We start from the raw sequence: 13973 nt of genomic DNA, 5'->3' as shown, positions 1-13973 counted from the left end.
CAGCTGAGAATTCTAATTCAAACAGGAAGGGTCAGGGATCTCGTCAGCCAGACCTGCGAGCTGTATTGGAAGTTGCAGAACCAGACTCGTGATTCAACAAGGCTGAAGAAGCAGGAGCGGGCGGGGGGGGGGGGGGGGGTTGCTCACTTCTTGCTCGCTTTAACGCCACCTCCACCTGGGAAACAAACTACACCAGGACCGCCGTCAAAGCGTAAATTGGAATAGTGGACCCTGAGGGACCCACTGCCTCAAGGAAGGGATCAGGTGGGGAGACTTGATCCTAAAACTCCATCTCCAAAAGGGACCCACAAAGAAGGCAACACCAAGAAAACCCACTAGTTACAAGGGATCCCCCCATAGGACACAGTACACCACTCCAGCAGAAAGGAAAGGAAGAATACCCTACCAAGACTCACCACACCAGGCACCAGCAGAGAGGCCAGCAGTCCCACAGCAGCAGAGGCAGACTGAAGAGCCACATGAAGCACACACTGCGGTCAGGAAGTCAGGGTGGCTATAAGAAAATGGCCGCCATATCTCAATCCCCACCCACCAAAGCCCTGTGAACACAGAGCCAGACACCAAGAAAATGGCTGCCGCTGGGCTCACAGAGCAGCTGCTAGAGGAGGAAACAGGGCCAGACCCCAAAGACATTACTACCAAAGCCCTGCCCCCCAAAGCCCAAACATAGCAAGCCCAAATAAATACACAGGAATGCTGCTGGGCTACAAGAAAATTAATGCCAATCATAGCAGCAAGACCATAGGGAAAATGGCTGGCAGAGAAATCACAAAAAAAGCCAGCGGAGGGGCCACTAGGCAGTGGCAACCAATGCCCCAAACCCCACACAGAAGAACAGCCCAAGCCAAGCTGTCAGTGCAGGAAGAGGACAAGTGAGGGCCGTGGGGGGGAGGGGGTGTAAGTCAGAGTGGGGACACAGCCAGTTGAGACAAGGGGTCAGGCAGGGAGGAGGGGAACCCTACAGATTTAGCCATCCCAAGAGCAGCACCCACTCCCAATCTGGAAGGGAGGGGGTGGTAGGTCTACTTGCCAGTCAAGGTAAGCTGTGGGTATGCTCCATAGACAGAACCACCTCTCTACCAAAGTGGGGGCTGTCAGCTAGGGAAACGCTTTGAGGCAGACGCCTGGACATATGCACCTCAGTGAGAAATTTAACTCGCCGCGGTCTTAGCAATGGGGCTTTGTTGCAGCCTACCAAATGCGTGGCTAGGGTCTGCTCGCTCGTGCTGGCTGGGCTGGTGTGGTCACTGGATCTATTTTATCCAGCCTGGCTGTTGATAGATCTCCTCAGAAAAAAACCTAGGAAAAAATGCTATGGAACCACAGGTCCCAGCAGGGAGCTAGGTCACTACTCCTGACACTAGGTAGAAAGAAATATATTGCCTATGCTGAGAGGGGGTTTATATCAGCCAGGACTGCTCCTAGACGGTGCGGAGTTTCTTTTGTCTGCCTTCTGTCCTACTCCTGTATGTGGCGATTGGTTCAGAATAGAGGACGCTGTGTAGGTCAATGAACGAAAGAGAAAAGCATTACATAAATTTGCATCTGCGCAATCCCATTCTTGATTCCAATAGATATGTCAAGAAATCAGTGTAGACACTGAATAGCTTAAGAATTTATACAGTCTGAGAAACACTGGGGGTACTGCAGAGTTTGTAGATTATACTTGTTAAATATGCCAGTTTGTTTTTTTTGTTTTTTTAACAAGATGGACGACAAACCACATACAACAAAATAAAATGAGTATCAAAGTCTGCTCTAAAAGCCAAACATTGGAGAGGTGAAGGTGGCCACAACCTATTTAAAAAAAATGCTTACATACTCACGATAAAGGGGTACATTTAAATAGTATATTGTAGTGATTCTTGTTGTAGAGAAAGGCTCTTAATGAATATTAAGTTAATCGTTTTCAATAACATCCTGTATCAATACCAAAGCCACAAAAAAAAAAAAAAAAATGACAATCATTTAGCCTTACCATAATATTTTCAGGATATACATTATCACTGTAGGAGCCATCATCAAAATTTACTTCATAAAAAATATGTGTAGCTGATCCAATCACCTGGCATCGATAGTACAGGCCATTCCGATTTCGACTTATTACAGTTTGGCCAACACATACTTCTCTGGAAACCGTATTCTACAAAAACAGGATAGACAGCATAAAGAAGAAGAAAAAAAATAAATAAATAATAACCTAAAAAAAATTAACACTTACACATTGATTTGCACCCATGTGTTTGAAGCAAGTAATTGATACAACATATGGCCAATCATCAGGCTTCATAGAAATGCCAGCCATGTGCGCACATGTGACATGAAAAGAGGTTGAACATCGATCAACTGAACACTGGACACAGGCACCGACCTCTTTGCGGATTTTACTCCGGCAAAATACGCATTTCTATAATGAAAAAAATATGCAACATTAGTAACATCTCCAGTTTTCACACATTGCATTGTATTGTCTTCCTTTAATGTCGTAAAACCACTGAGAGAAAGTCTGACACTCACCAGTTTCCACCGTTGCTCTGGAATACTACTGACATCAACTGGTTGACGCTCAATCACATTTACAAAATGAGCTTCTGGGACTGCTACAGCACAGACAATGTGAACCCACCTACAATGAATAAGGTCCAAAGACAGCATGTTGAAATAATAAAACCAAATATACAGGTGTAGTAAAATTAGTTATTGCCTATTAAAAGAAACCTGTCATGAGAAAAAAGGAAACTGCCACCAATAACCAAAAAATGGTAGTTTACCTGTTATGCGTACCCCTTGGCTCAATACCTGAAGGCACTGTTCACACCTGAGTGTTTTTCAGCTTGTAAAACATTCATCTCTGAAGTTCCAAAATGCCCAACAAGCAATATCACATTCATTTGAATAGCCCCTGTTCACATATGAGCATTTTGTCACCTGAAGCAAAAGGCCTGAAGCTCAAAAAAGTACATGAGCTACTTTTTTTGGCAGATTACAAGCATTTTTGGTCAGATGGCAATTCCTGCCTCCAAACACCTGCAAAAAACGTCTGAAAAACGCCCAAAAACGATACGCTCAGTTGTGAATAGAGCCTAAGACATATAAGACATATATGCAGATATAGACTTATTACTTTAGTGTGGCTCTCGCTTTAGATACTTGTTCCATGTCAGTGAAATCAGAAGACACCAATGGGTCAGAATAACTGCCTAGGGACTAGTATTTTCAGTATAATAATTTCATTTTTCTAATATGACTTTTCTGAATGGAATCTAAACAAGTATAAAATTGTAATATATTGCAACTTGCCAGACCTTAGATGTGGGGGCTGCATTAGTTTCATTTTTTCAGGATAAGAAAATTTTCAGTAAGGAAAATATACCTTTAAATTCTATTTTTTGGAGTATAGCACAGGACACAAGCTGGATATACCTTGGGTTATAGGCTGCTACCTTTAGGTTTTGGACACTGGCAACTCTTTTGGACATACTCAAATCAGAATGCCTCCGCAGAGGCCTGGACATCCATCTGGTAGAACTTACAAAGATGGACTTGATGTTGGAAAGCCGAGGAAACTCCAATCTGGTGGAGTGAGCACCTACAGGTACTGGGGGTACCTTGTCCTTAAAAGTATAAGTACTCATAATGAGTTGTCGTATCTACCTAGCAACGGTAGACTTAGAAGCAGTGTGTCCATGATGAAACACCAAGAAAGCACAGGTAGCTGTAATGGGGGTCTGATTCATTAGACGCTTTGAATAACCACTGAATAACCACTTTGTGACTGCCCATCTGCACTGTACTGCAGATGAGCAGTCACTGTAGGCAACGCGACATACCCGTACGTTTCTACCTACTTATGGGTCTAGGACACACATGCATGTTCCCCACCAGCACCCGCTGTGATCGTACACAGCGGGAGCCTGTCAGCACGATCAAGATAATGATTCATGGCCAGGACATCCTTTTTGGCTGTGTACATTCACAGCTCAGAGCTCTGTGTTGGTTTCCAGGGATGAGAAACAGAGATCATTAGTAAAAAGCAGCACACTTTTACACAAATAGGCACATACTGTATGTAACCCCTTGATAACCCTAGAGGTTAACCCCTTTCCAGCCAGTACCATTAGCACAGTGACAGTGTATAGTATTAGCACTGATCACTATTAATGTCACTGGTGCCAGTGTTAGAGTGCCCGCCGCAGTATCGCAGTCTTATTAGAAGTCATTGATCACCAGCATTAGTAGTATAAAAACAAAAAAATTCCAGTATATATTCCATAGTTTTTAGGCACCATAACTTTCACGCAAAGCAATCAATATTATAATATAACTTATTGAGATTTTTTTTTTTTTGATTGTGCGCATGAGAAATGTATCTTTGGTTTGGTAAAAATGTATGCGGCAATTATATCTCTTGGTAAATGATCCAGCATCTCTCTCAGGTTGGGAATTCTATGAATCATGTCAATAGACAGTTTGTCCAAGGAGACGTCAGGGACTACTTCCTGTAAGATGGGATAATGATTATGAAGATCAGATGTTTTAACCGTTTCTGAAATCCCATGGATTTTAATATTTTTTCTCGATCAATGCTCTAGAACAGGGGTCTTCAAACTATGACCCTCCAGTTGTTCAGGGACTACAATTCCCATCGTTCCTAGTCATGTCTGTGAATGTCAGAGTTTTACAATGCCTCATGGGACATGTAGTTCCACAACAGCTGGAGGTAGTCTGAAGATCCCTGCTCTAGAACAACCAGCTTGGCCCTGATCTGTTGTAATTCACCCTTCCCCATCAATGTAAGCATTGATTACCTAATTTACCGTGTCAGCAAATTCTCCCATTTTATTTTCTACTGGATCTGTAGTGTTCCACGCATCAGCCAAAGACACCTGTGTATAAGTACCTGTGCGAGGGAGGTAGTATGAACTACACAAGCATGGATATACTTTAATATTCTGCCTCCTCTATACCACAACAGATGAATCCAGCTATATTCGTCGCAAACTCATATCCAAATATACTATCTTGGAAAAACACAAACGCAATTTCTTGCCAGTCCTCTCTCTGATATCATAAGGTCAAGGACTAACAACATATATAATAGGGTTGATCAGTCCATCAAGGCGGACCTAGGACAGGTTCACATTCGCAGATTTGGAATCACTTTGGCTCTCATATTGCAGTACCAGGCCGTTTGCTTAGGGTGCCTCACCATACTTATTAAGTTAAACATATATAGAAATAAGCGTATTTAATTTCTCAAGTAGTCTGATACAGGCTCATGAGGATATTGAGTGAGGCTGCGAGAGCAGGATATTTTTTTAGCATAGTCTTGTGTCGTGTGCTTAAATGTGTACTATTTATGTATTTTAATGATATTTATTTTATTTTTTGAATAATCTTTATTTAGTTATGCAAAGTTTGTGCAAAACAAAAGTATGCAATAAGAAAAGAAACACACGGTAGCTGTCCAATCAATGGTCATCGAAGCATAACAACAAGGTAGATTGCATAACTAACAGATTGTGCGCCTAGGTCACACAGAGTGTAACCCTCATCGAAATCTAACCCGTGTACTGGATTGGCACATCCATAACCATGTCCTTATACCCATTCAAGAGTCTATCAGTATATATATATATATATATATATATATATATATATATATATATATATATATATTTAAAAAATGTAAAGGGGACTCTCGCACTGTCGTGGGTGGTGTGTAGGTGGAGGCTGTGTGTGGCGAGGCTGCTGTTGGCACTGAAAAGCTTATCCTTAGCCTTTAGAGAAAAATATTGAGATACGGTGAAGTGCTTTGCTGCCTCTTTTCTAAAGTGCAAAGTGTGGAATGAATAAATAAAAAAATGAATTGATGAAATGTGTGCGTCTCTCCTTGTGTGTACAAAAATCACTGATAATCGCAAAATCAAAGCATCATAAAATCATTGTGATATGAATGCATACATGTTGTACATAATACCAAAAAGTAGAACATCCAAAAATTATAATACATATATATACAAAAATGTGCTAAGTGTCCAATATAAAGTGCAAATTGTGGTGCTATAAATTAATAGTTGGTGAAATGATAGAACATCTCCACGTGATCCGTGGATGTGAATAAAAGAGACTTAAAACATATTACTTTATATGTGCAACCAATAAAATAAACTTCAAGTGCTCAGTGTCCATATGGTAACTAGGTATTGCTAGTTATAATGAGACTCCAAATGGTCTCTTCACATTTATCTTTATCTATAGTTATTGTGTCCAATAATAAATGCTGTGCAATCTTGCTGGTAAATATCTTAAGGAACATGCAAAAACGGTGAATCCTTGGAGTACCGAGGTTGTGGAAGAAAGTGAGGGTGACTTTCAGTGGGGTGCCTCTCACCTGTCACTTTCTTGTTCACAGCCTGTATTTATGCACTGGAGACTCCTGGGGGTCCTGAATCAGTGGGGCCCTCGTGGTCTGTCCCGTGTCCGCTAATCCTATTCAGCTCTTTTGTTCTGCTGCAGCTTTAACCTTCACTTATACTTCTATAATCCTGATCTCTTCTGCCTTGTGGGAGAAGATTTTCTCCTGGACCTCTCCTATTCATGCGATACAGCAAAGCAATCTGTAGACATAATACTGTGCTGACAGCTGCTGCTAAACTCACTTCCTTCTACCCTAGGGTAGAAGAAAATAACCCAAACCCAGCTCATACAGAGGGGCAGTGCTGCGTCTGTCAATGAACTTCAGAGAAAAGGATTTCACGGTAAGTCAAAAATCCAGTTTTCTCTATTGTTCATTGACAGACGCAGCTCCATATTCTTCTAGACGTCCGAAAGCAGTATCAACATGAGGAGTGGGAAAACTACGTAGAAAAAAAACGCAATTCCCAAAGACCAACCAGGTAACATGGAGCTCAACCAGGAACAACTGTAGCTCACCTAGAAAAACATACCCCCTCAAAGAGAACAGGTTCTCTTTTAAATGGCAGCCTGCAAAACCTTGCGGCCAAAAGAAGCATCCAAGATGCCAACACATCTACTTTGTAGAATTTTGTGAACGCGTGCACAGACGACCACGTTTCCGCCTTGTTAACCTGCGTGAGGCGTCTCGCTCAGTGCCCTAGAAGAATGCTCCTTCACAGGGAAAGGTGGAACCTGACCCTTAAGTGAATAAGCCTGTACCAACATCTGCCTGATCCATCTGGATATGGTTGCAGCAGATGCAGCCAATCCTTTCCGAGGTCCTTCCATGAGGACAAAAAGAGAGTCTGATCTCCTGAAAGACTCAGTAGCCACCAGGTAAACCCTAATTGCTCAAACCACATACAATGAATTCAAAGCAATTTCTTTAGGATGCTTGGGCTTAGGGCAGAGTGAAGGCAGCACAATGTCTTCATTCAAATGGAAATCCGAGACCACCTTAGGAAGAAACCACTGATTAGGTCAAGTACCACTTTATCTCTGTGGACCACCAGATAAGGTGAATGGCAGGACAGCGCTGCCAATTCAGACACTCTGCGTGCAGAGGTAACAGCCACTAAAAAGGCTACCTTCTGTGACAGTAAGCAGAGGAATCTCCCGAATGTTTTCAAAGGGAGGCTTCTGAAGAACTGACAGTATCAAGTTAAGAAATATCCCTCGGAGGTTCTCATGCCTTATTGGAACTTGCAATACCAATATTGTCCACAAGATGCCACTGTGACAAAGACTATTGATGGACAGTACTCAGTGGTATTTATAGCTCTCTATCACTGGGTATTAGCTCCACCTCTCTCTGAAAAATCTCCATTTTAGACATCTCATGGAGAAGCAAGGCTTGTATCCCTTGTTCTTGTAGAAGATTCCTGAACCCTTCTAGGAAGCATCGCTGGTATGCCTATGAACTGTTAGCTATCTTGTTTATGTTTATATACTGATTGTACGCTTTTATCTGTTTATTTCCAGTTTCACCTATTCTCAATCCTATTTGCATATCCATTCTATCTGACTTATATCCTGTTTCATGTGACCACCATTCTTTCACTGGAATAAAGCCTAAAGTTCCAAAAAGACTGGTTATTATAGGATTGAAGGTTTAGATGTATGTTGAGCTGCACACACGCCTGGGGCATACGTGTAGTGAGAACAGAACAGTGAAACAATGGCTATCCAGCAAGTGGGATTTAGGACAGCGACTATACAGAGGCCTGCTACCCTGCCAGCGCAGTCATCTGCATATGCAATACAGCAGTCTCTACACAGTCAAGCATTCCTGCAAGCAACATGTCACATAGCAAGACATCCTCACTCAAGACAAGGTCCCAAGTTTCCGGCTCCTCTAGATCTTCCTTTGCAAGCAATGCATTCGCAATAGCACGTGCGAAAGCTGAAGCCGCCAAGGCCCGAGCAGCCTTTGCGGAGCAAGAAATGCAGATTAAAAAGGAGAAAGTGAAGTTAAAGAAAGAGGCAGGGGAAGCCCTCCTAAAAGTAAAAACGCAGAAAGAGGCAGAGGAAGCCCTCCTAGAAGTAGCCCTAGAGAAAATTGCTGTAGAGAATGAAGTAGCAGTAGCCCTAGCTGAAGCAGAGGCCTTAGAATTAGCTGTATACCCGAGAAGTGAACGCAGCAGACGCAGCAATATTCTCGACCCAGAAGCTGAAACTCAAAATTCTCTACAACGAACTTCAGATTACATCAATCAACATTTTAAAACAAGCAGTGTCAAAGAAGACGTCAAAGAGACAAGCCAAAGTCACCACACGGTACTGCCGCAAGTCAATGACAAGCCTCAAGCCTGCAAACGGGAGAAATCCATGCAAAGTGACGTCTCCTACGACAGAGTGAGATAACAGAATCTCCTTCTAATCGCCCTCCAGAACCAACGTCCAAGCCAGAACGGTACATCAGTGGCCAGCTTGGTGCCAGCAAAAGGTATGACTACACACAGCCACCTTACCATGGCAACACACAACAGGCTAACCAAGCCACCATAGACTTTGCAAGGTTCTTTGCATGACGCAAGTTAGTCACCAAAGGACTTGAAAAGTTTAATGACCGCCCTGAAAACTACAGAGCCTGGCAGTCATCCTTTCAAAACCCCATCAGAGACTTAGGGCTATCTTGCAGCGAAGAGATAGACCTCCAGATCAAATGGCTTGGAAAGGAGTCTGCAGAGCACGCCAGGCGAATCAGGACAATAAAAATAAACCACCCAGACACTGGCCTTAAAATAATCTGGGATAGACTTGATGAGTGTTATGGTTCAGCAGAAGTCGTAGAAAGTGCATTATTCAAAAGACTTGATAACTTTCCCAAAATACCTAGCAAAGCCTACCAGAAACTTAGAGAGTTAAGTGACTTGTTAATGCAACTTCAAGTAGCTAAATCCGAGGGAGACTTACATGGACTTGCATTCCTTGACACAGCCAGAGGTGTCAACCCCATTGTACAAAAGTTACCCTATAACTTGCAAGAGCAGTGGATTACACATGGATCCCGATTTAAAAGACAGCATGATGTTCCATTCCCTCCTTTTTTTGTTTTTGTGGACTTTGTGTGCGAGCAAGCTAAAACAAGAAATGATCCAAGTTTTGATTTTACGCTGTTGTGTGCTGCTCCTGTGGGACTCAACCCTCGCAAACCTCCAGTAGCAGCACACAAAACTAACATGTCTCCTCCAAGTTCCTTTTACAGGTCTGCCAACTTCTCTAACTCAGAGACTGAAAGAGTGTATCAACGTGCCTTACTAAAATATATATTTCATAATATATTTCAGCTCATGCCCACTTTCCAATGGAATGTGGGCCCCTTGCAATTACATATTAACGAGCCAGACTACACCTGGCAGTTGGATATTTTGCATATAGACGACAAGACATTGATAGGAGTTTACATGTTAAACACCTTTTCATGCATTCATTTGGACACTCAACAAGTTAGGTTTCACATAGAGATGACAGACAACACCTGAACACAATTGACAATTGCTTACATGACAGCTGAACACAGACGGATCGGCTCTCCCACAAAACACAATTTCAGACACAAGACACCTCATATTGACACAGATGTATAGGGAACACAAGGGCCTTTTCATGTACTGTTTCTGTGAGATATGTTCTATTGTTAAGTTGACCCATGAATTGTAACCGGTTTAAAGCAGTTTTTGCCGCTCAAACTTCCTTTAAATGAGAGCGAAACTTGCAATAAAATTAGATGTGTCTACGCTTTGCTTAAGTGCTCTGTGTGGTCGCAGCTCCTGGCCAGAGGAGAGAGAATTCACTATACAGGGAGAGTTAGCAACTGAAGGGCTGTATATCATCTTGAAATTGCCTCCTGACAAGATTGAGCTAACAGAGACAAAGGTTACGATCCTAGTAAGCAGTGTCCCTTGCATCGGAAGCCACATCCTCTCCTAAAATGCAGAGCCTTCAGAGAGTAAACCCTGCAGGACCGCAAAGCCTTCCTCAAGGAGAACCACATCTGCTACAGGTGCTGCTCTTCAACATCTCTTCTCGCCAAGGACTGTAAGGTCAGTTTATAATGCACAGAATGTGACAGCTCAGATCACAACACAGGGTTGCATTCTGGACCAGCTTCATGGACTTTACAACACACCCTCAGCACTAGTGAGCACAGCGGGGAGGAGGAGCACACCACCACAACTACACCAGAGGTCACTTCACAATGTACAGAGGTCTGCAAAGGAGCCATAGGTGGTAGGTCCTGCTCCAAAATCTGCCTAGTCAGAGTCTACCCAGCAGGCCAAAAAGACAAAGCTATTAAGCTTTACGTAATCCTGGATGACCAAAGTAACAAGTCATTAGCCAGCTCAACTTTCTTTGACATGTTCGGCATTAAAGGCCCCAGCATTCCCTACTCCTTAAAAACGTGTGCAGGAATAGTGGAGACGGCCGGTAGGAGAGCATCTGGCTACCAAGTCGAGTCCGTCAGCGGGCGATCTCGCTTGTCTTTGCTAACTCTTATCGAATGCAATCAGATCCCTGATCATAGATCTGAAATTCCTACACCAGATGTAGCTGCTCATCACCCACACTTGAAACGCATAACGCATCTGATACCAGAACTTGATCCTCAGGCTCAGATTATCCTACTCCTCGGGAGAGATATCTTACAAGCCCACAAATCAAGAGCTCAAATTAATGGTCCCAATAACGCCCCTTATGCTCAGAAGTTAGACCTCGGATGGGTCATCATAGGAGATGTCTGTCTAGGAAGCGTGCACAAACCTAACTCCGTTAGCAGCATGCTCACAAATACCCTAGAGAATGGGCTTCCCTCTCTTTTCCAGCCATGCCACAACTATTTCCTTGTTAAGGAATCAGCCTACACCACCCACTCATCTTGTCCTTTCACAAGCCCCACTGGTGACAACTTTGCCTGTGACAGTGACCAAGACCATTTAGGGTGCACAGTCTTTCAGAGAACTAAAGATGACAATCGTGTGGCAATGTCTATCGAAGACCAACTCTTCTTAGAAATAATGGAGCAAGGTCTAGTCAAAAACAGCACAAACAGCTGGGTCGCACCTCTCCCCTTCAGACCACAGAGACAACGCTTACCCAATAACAGAGAACAAGCGTTACAAAGTTTTGCTTCCCTTAGACGTAATTCTCAAAGAAAGCCAGAGATGAGGGAACATTTCTTTTCTTTCATGGGGAAGATCTTCGAGAACGGTCATGCCGAGGTGGCTCCCACCCCTAAAGACTCTGAAGAGTGTTGGTACCTCCATATATTCGGAGTGTACCATCCTAAAAAGCCAGGTCAAATTAGAGTAGTGTTTGACTCTAGTGCCAAATACAAAGGTATCTCCTTGAACGATGTCCTCTTGACAGGCCCAGACCTCAACAACAAACTCCTGGGAGTGTTCTTACGCTTCCGTAAGGATTCTATTGCCTGCATAGCTGATATCCAACAGATGTTCCATTGTTTCTTGGTCAGAGAGAAAGACAGGAACTTCCTAAGGTTCCTTTGGTTCCAAGACAATGATCCTTCCAATGATATCTCAGAGTATCGCATGAGGGTACACATCTTTGGCAATAGCCCTTCACCTGCAGTCGCTATCTACGGACTCAGACATTCCGCCCAAGAAGGTGAACTTGAGTTTGGCTCAGATGGCAGACAATTCGTAGAGAAAGACTTTTATGTGGATGACTGTTTAAAATCCTTACTTTCCAGCAAGTCTGCAATCTGTCTTAAAAGAGCACAGGAATGCTCGCTTGTTCCAATCTCAGGCTTCACAAGATCGCTTCCAACAGCAAAGAGGTAATGGAAGCTTTCCCCGCTCAAGACCATTCCAGTGATCTAAAGGACTTAATTCTGGGTACAGAAGCGTTATCTGTACTGCGCAGTCTAGGTCTACTTTGGGACTTGAAATCTGATTCCTTTACCTTCCAAGTAAATGGAGAAGAAAGACCCTTCACTCGCAGAGGTGTCTTGTCTACAATCAATAGCCTGTACGATCCATTAGGATTTGCGGGACCTGTTACAATTCAAGGCAAAGCCTTACTTAGAGACTTGATTCGTGAAACATCCGACTGGGATGCCCCACTACCCCTTGATAAGAGGAACTCTTGGGTAGAGTGGAGGGACTGTTTCACGCCCATATGTTCCCGTATCTTCTACAAATATACAGAGCCAAACCCTTTGCATATTCTGTGATGCTTCTGTCAAGGCAATAGCTGCCGTGGCCTACTTAAGGACTGTCGACACTACAGCACAATGCCATGTAGGATTCGTCATGGGTAAAGCAAAGCTGGCTCCACACCCTGAGCATACTATACCTAGGCTAGAACTTTGTGCTGCAGTACTAGCTGTTGAACTAACAGAACTAATAACCTCAGAGATGGACATTGACCTCAAGGATGTTCAGCTCTACACAGACAGCAAGGTAGCGCTAGGCTACATTTACAATGAGACCAGACGTTTCTATGTTTATGTCAACAACAGAGTGTTGAGGATTAGGAGATCCACTAGTCCAACACAATGGCACTACATACCCACTGACTATAACCCTGCAGACCATGCTACAAGAGCTGTTGCTGCATGTAACCTTAAAGACACAACATGGTTTACAGGACCTACATTCTTGGACGATGCAGAACAGACTTTTCCTAAAAGTGACACTATTGAACTAGTAGATCCAGACTCAGATACTGACATCCGTCCTGAGATCTCAACATTTCATACTGCAACGCCAGGCTGTCAGCTTAAATCTAACAGATTTACTAGATTCTCAAAATGGAAGACACTTGTTCGAGCTATTTCTTGTCTTATCTATATAGCTCGCTCCTTTAAAGGTGACTCAAATGGCTGTGACCGCAAGGGATGGCACCATTGTCAAAGGATCAGTTCAGCATTAGAGCTACAGCAGTCTCAGGATCGTATCATCCGCACTGTACATCATGAAGCCTATGCTAAGGAGATTGACTGTATCTTGAACAGAAAACCTATCCCTAGAGACAGTGTGCTGAGAAAACTTGACCCATTCCTTGATCAAAATGGACTACGTAGGGTAGGTGGTCGTCTAAGACAAGCCAACCTAGAGTCGGACGAGAGAAACCCTCTAATAGTTCCTGGTCACCACCACATTGCTTACCTGATTGTATCACATCATCACTCTCACGTCAAGCATCAAGGAAGACTGTTCACAGAGGGAGCTTTACGAACTGTTGGCCTATGGATCGTCGGAGCTAAGAGATGCATGAGTAACATGATCTTTAAATGTGTTATTTGTCATAAGCTTCGTGGGATGTTACAAACACAAAAAATGGCCAACCTTCCAGCTGATAGACTTTCTCCAGACCCTCCTTTCACCAATGTTGGTCTTGATGTTTTTGGCCCTTGGTCTATTGTCGCACGTCACACCAGGGGAGGACACGCAAACAACAAACGCTGGGCAGTAATATTTACCTGTATGGTCATCAGAGCAGTGCACATTGAAGTTATTGAGTCTATG

The 13973-nt window shown here is 43.3% G+C and overlaps 1 protein-coding gene across 1 annotated transcript in view; it reads right to left on the bottom strand.

Annotated features, from left to right (window-relative positions):
* Window positions 1-13973, bottom strand: part of LOC309559900 (lysine-specific demethylase 4B-like) — a 630996-nt gene that overhangs the window by 132761 nt on the left and 484262 nt on the right. Inside the window, exons 16-18 of the mRNA XM_082263341.1 lie at window positions 2539-2647; window positions 2243-2428; window positions 2000-2164 (exon numbers count right to left, since the gene is read on the bottom strand). Of these exons, the coding sequence (XP_082119467.1) occupies window positions 2000-2164; window positions 2243-2428; window positions 2539-2647 (460 nt within the window). The remainder of the gene's footprint in view (window positions 1-1999; window positions 2165-2242; window positions 2429-2538; window positions 2648-13973) is intronic.

This window comes from Pelophylax lessonae (genome assembly GCF_965119305.1).
Source record: "Pelophylax lessonae genome assembly, chromosome: 1".
Classification (NCBI taxonomy): domain Eukaryota; kingdom Metazoa; phylum Chordata; class Amphibia; order Anura; family Ranidae; genus Pelophylax; species Pelophylax lessonae.
The sequence above is the reverse complement of the archived record's forward strand: the minus strand, read 5'-3'. Positions and strand labels throughout refer to the sequence as shown.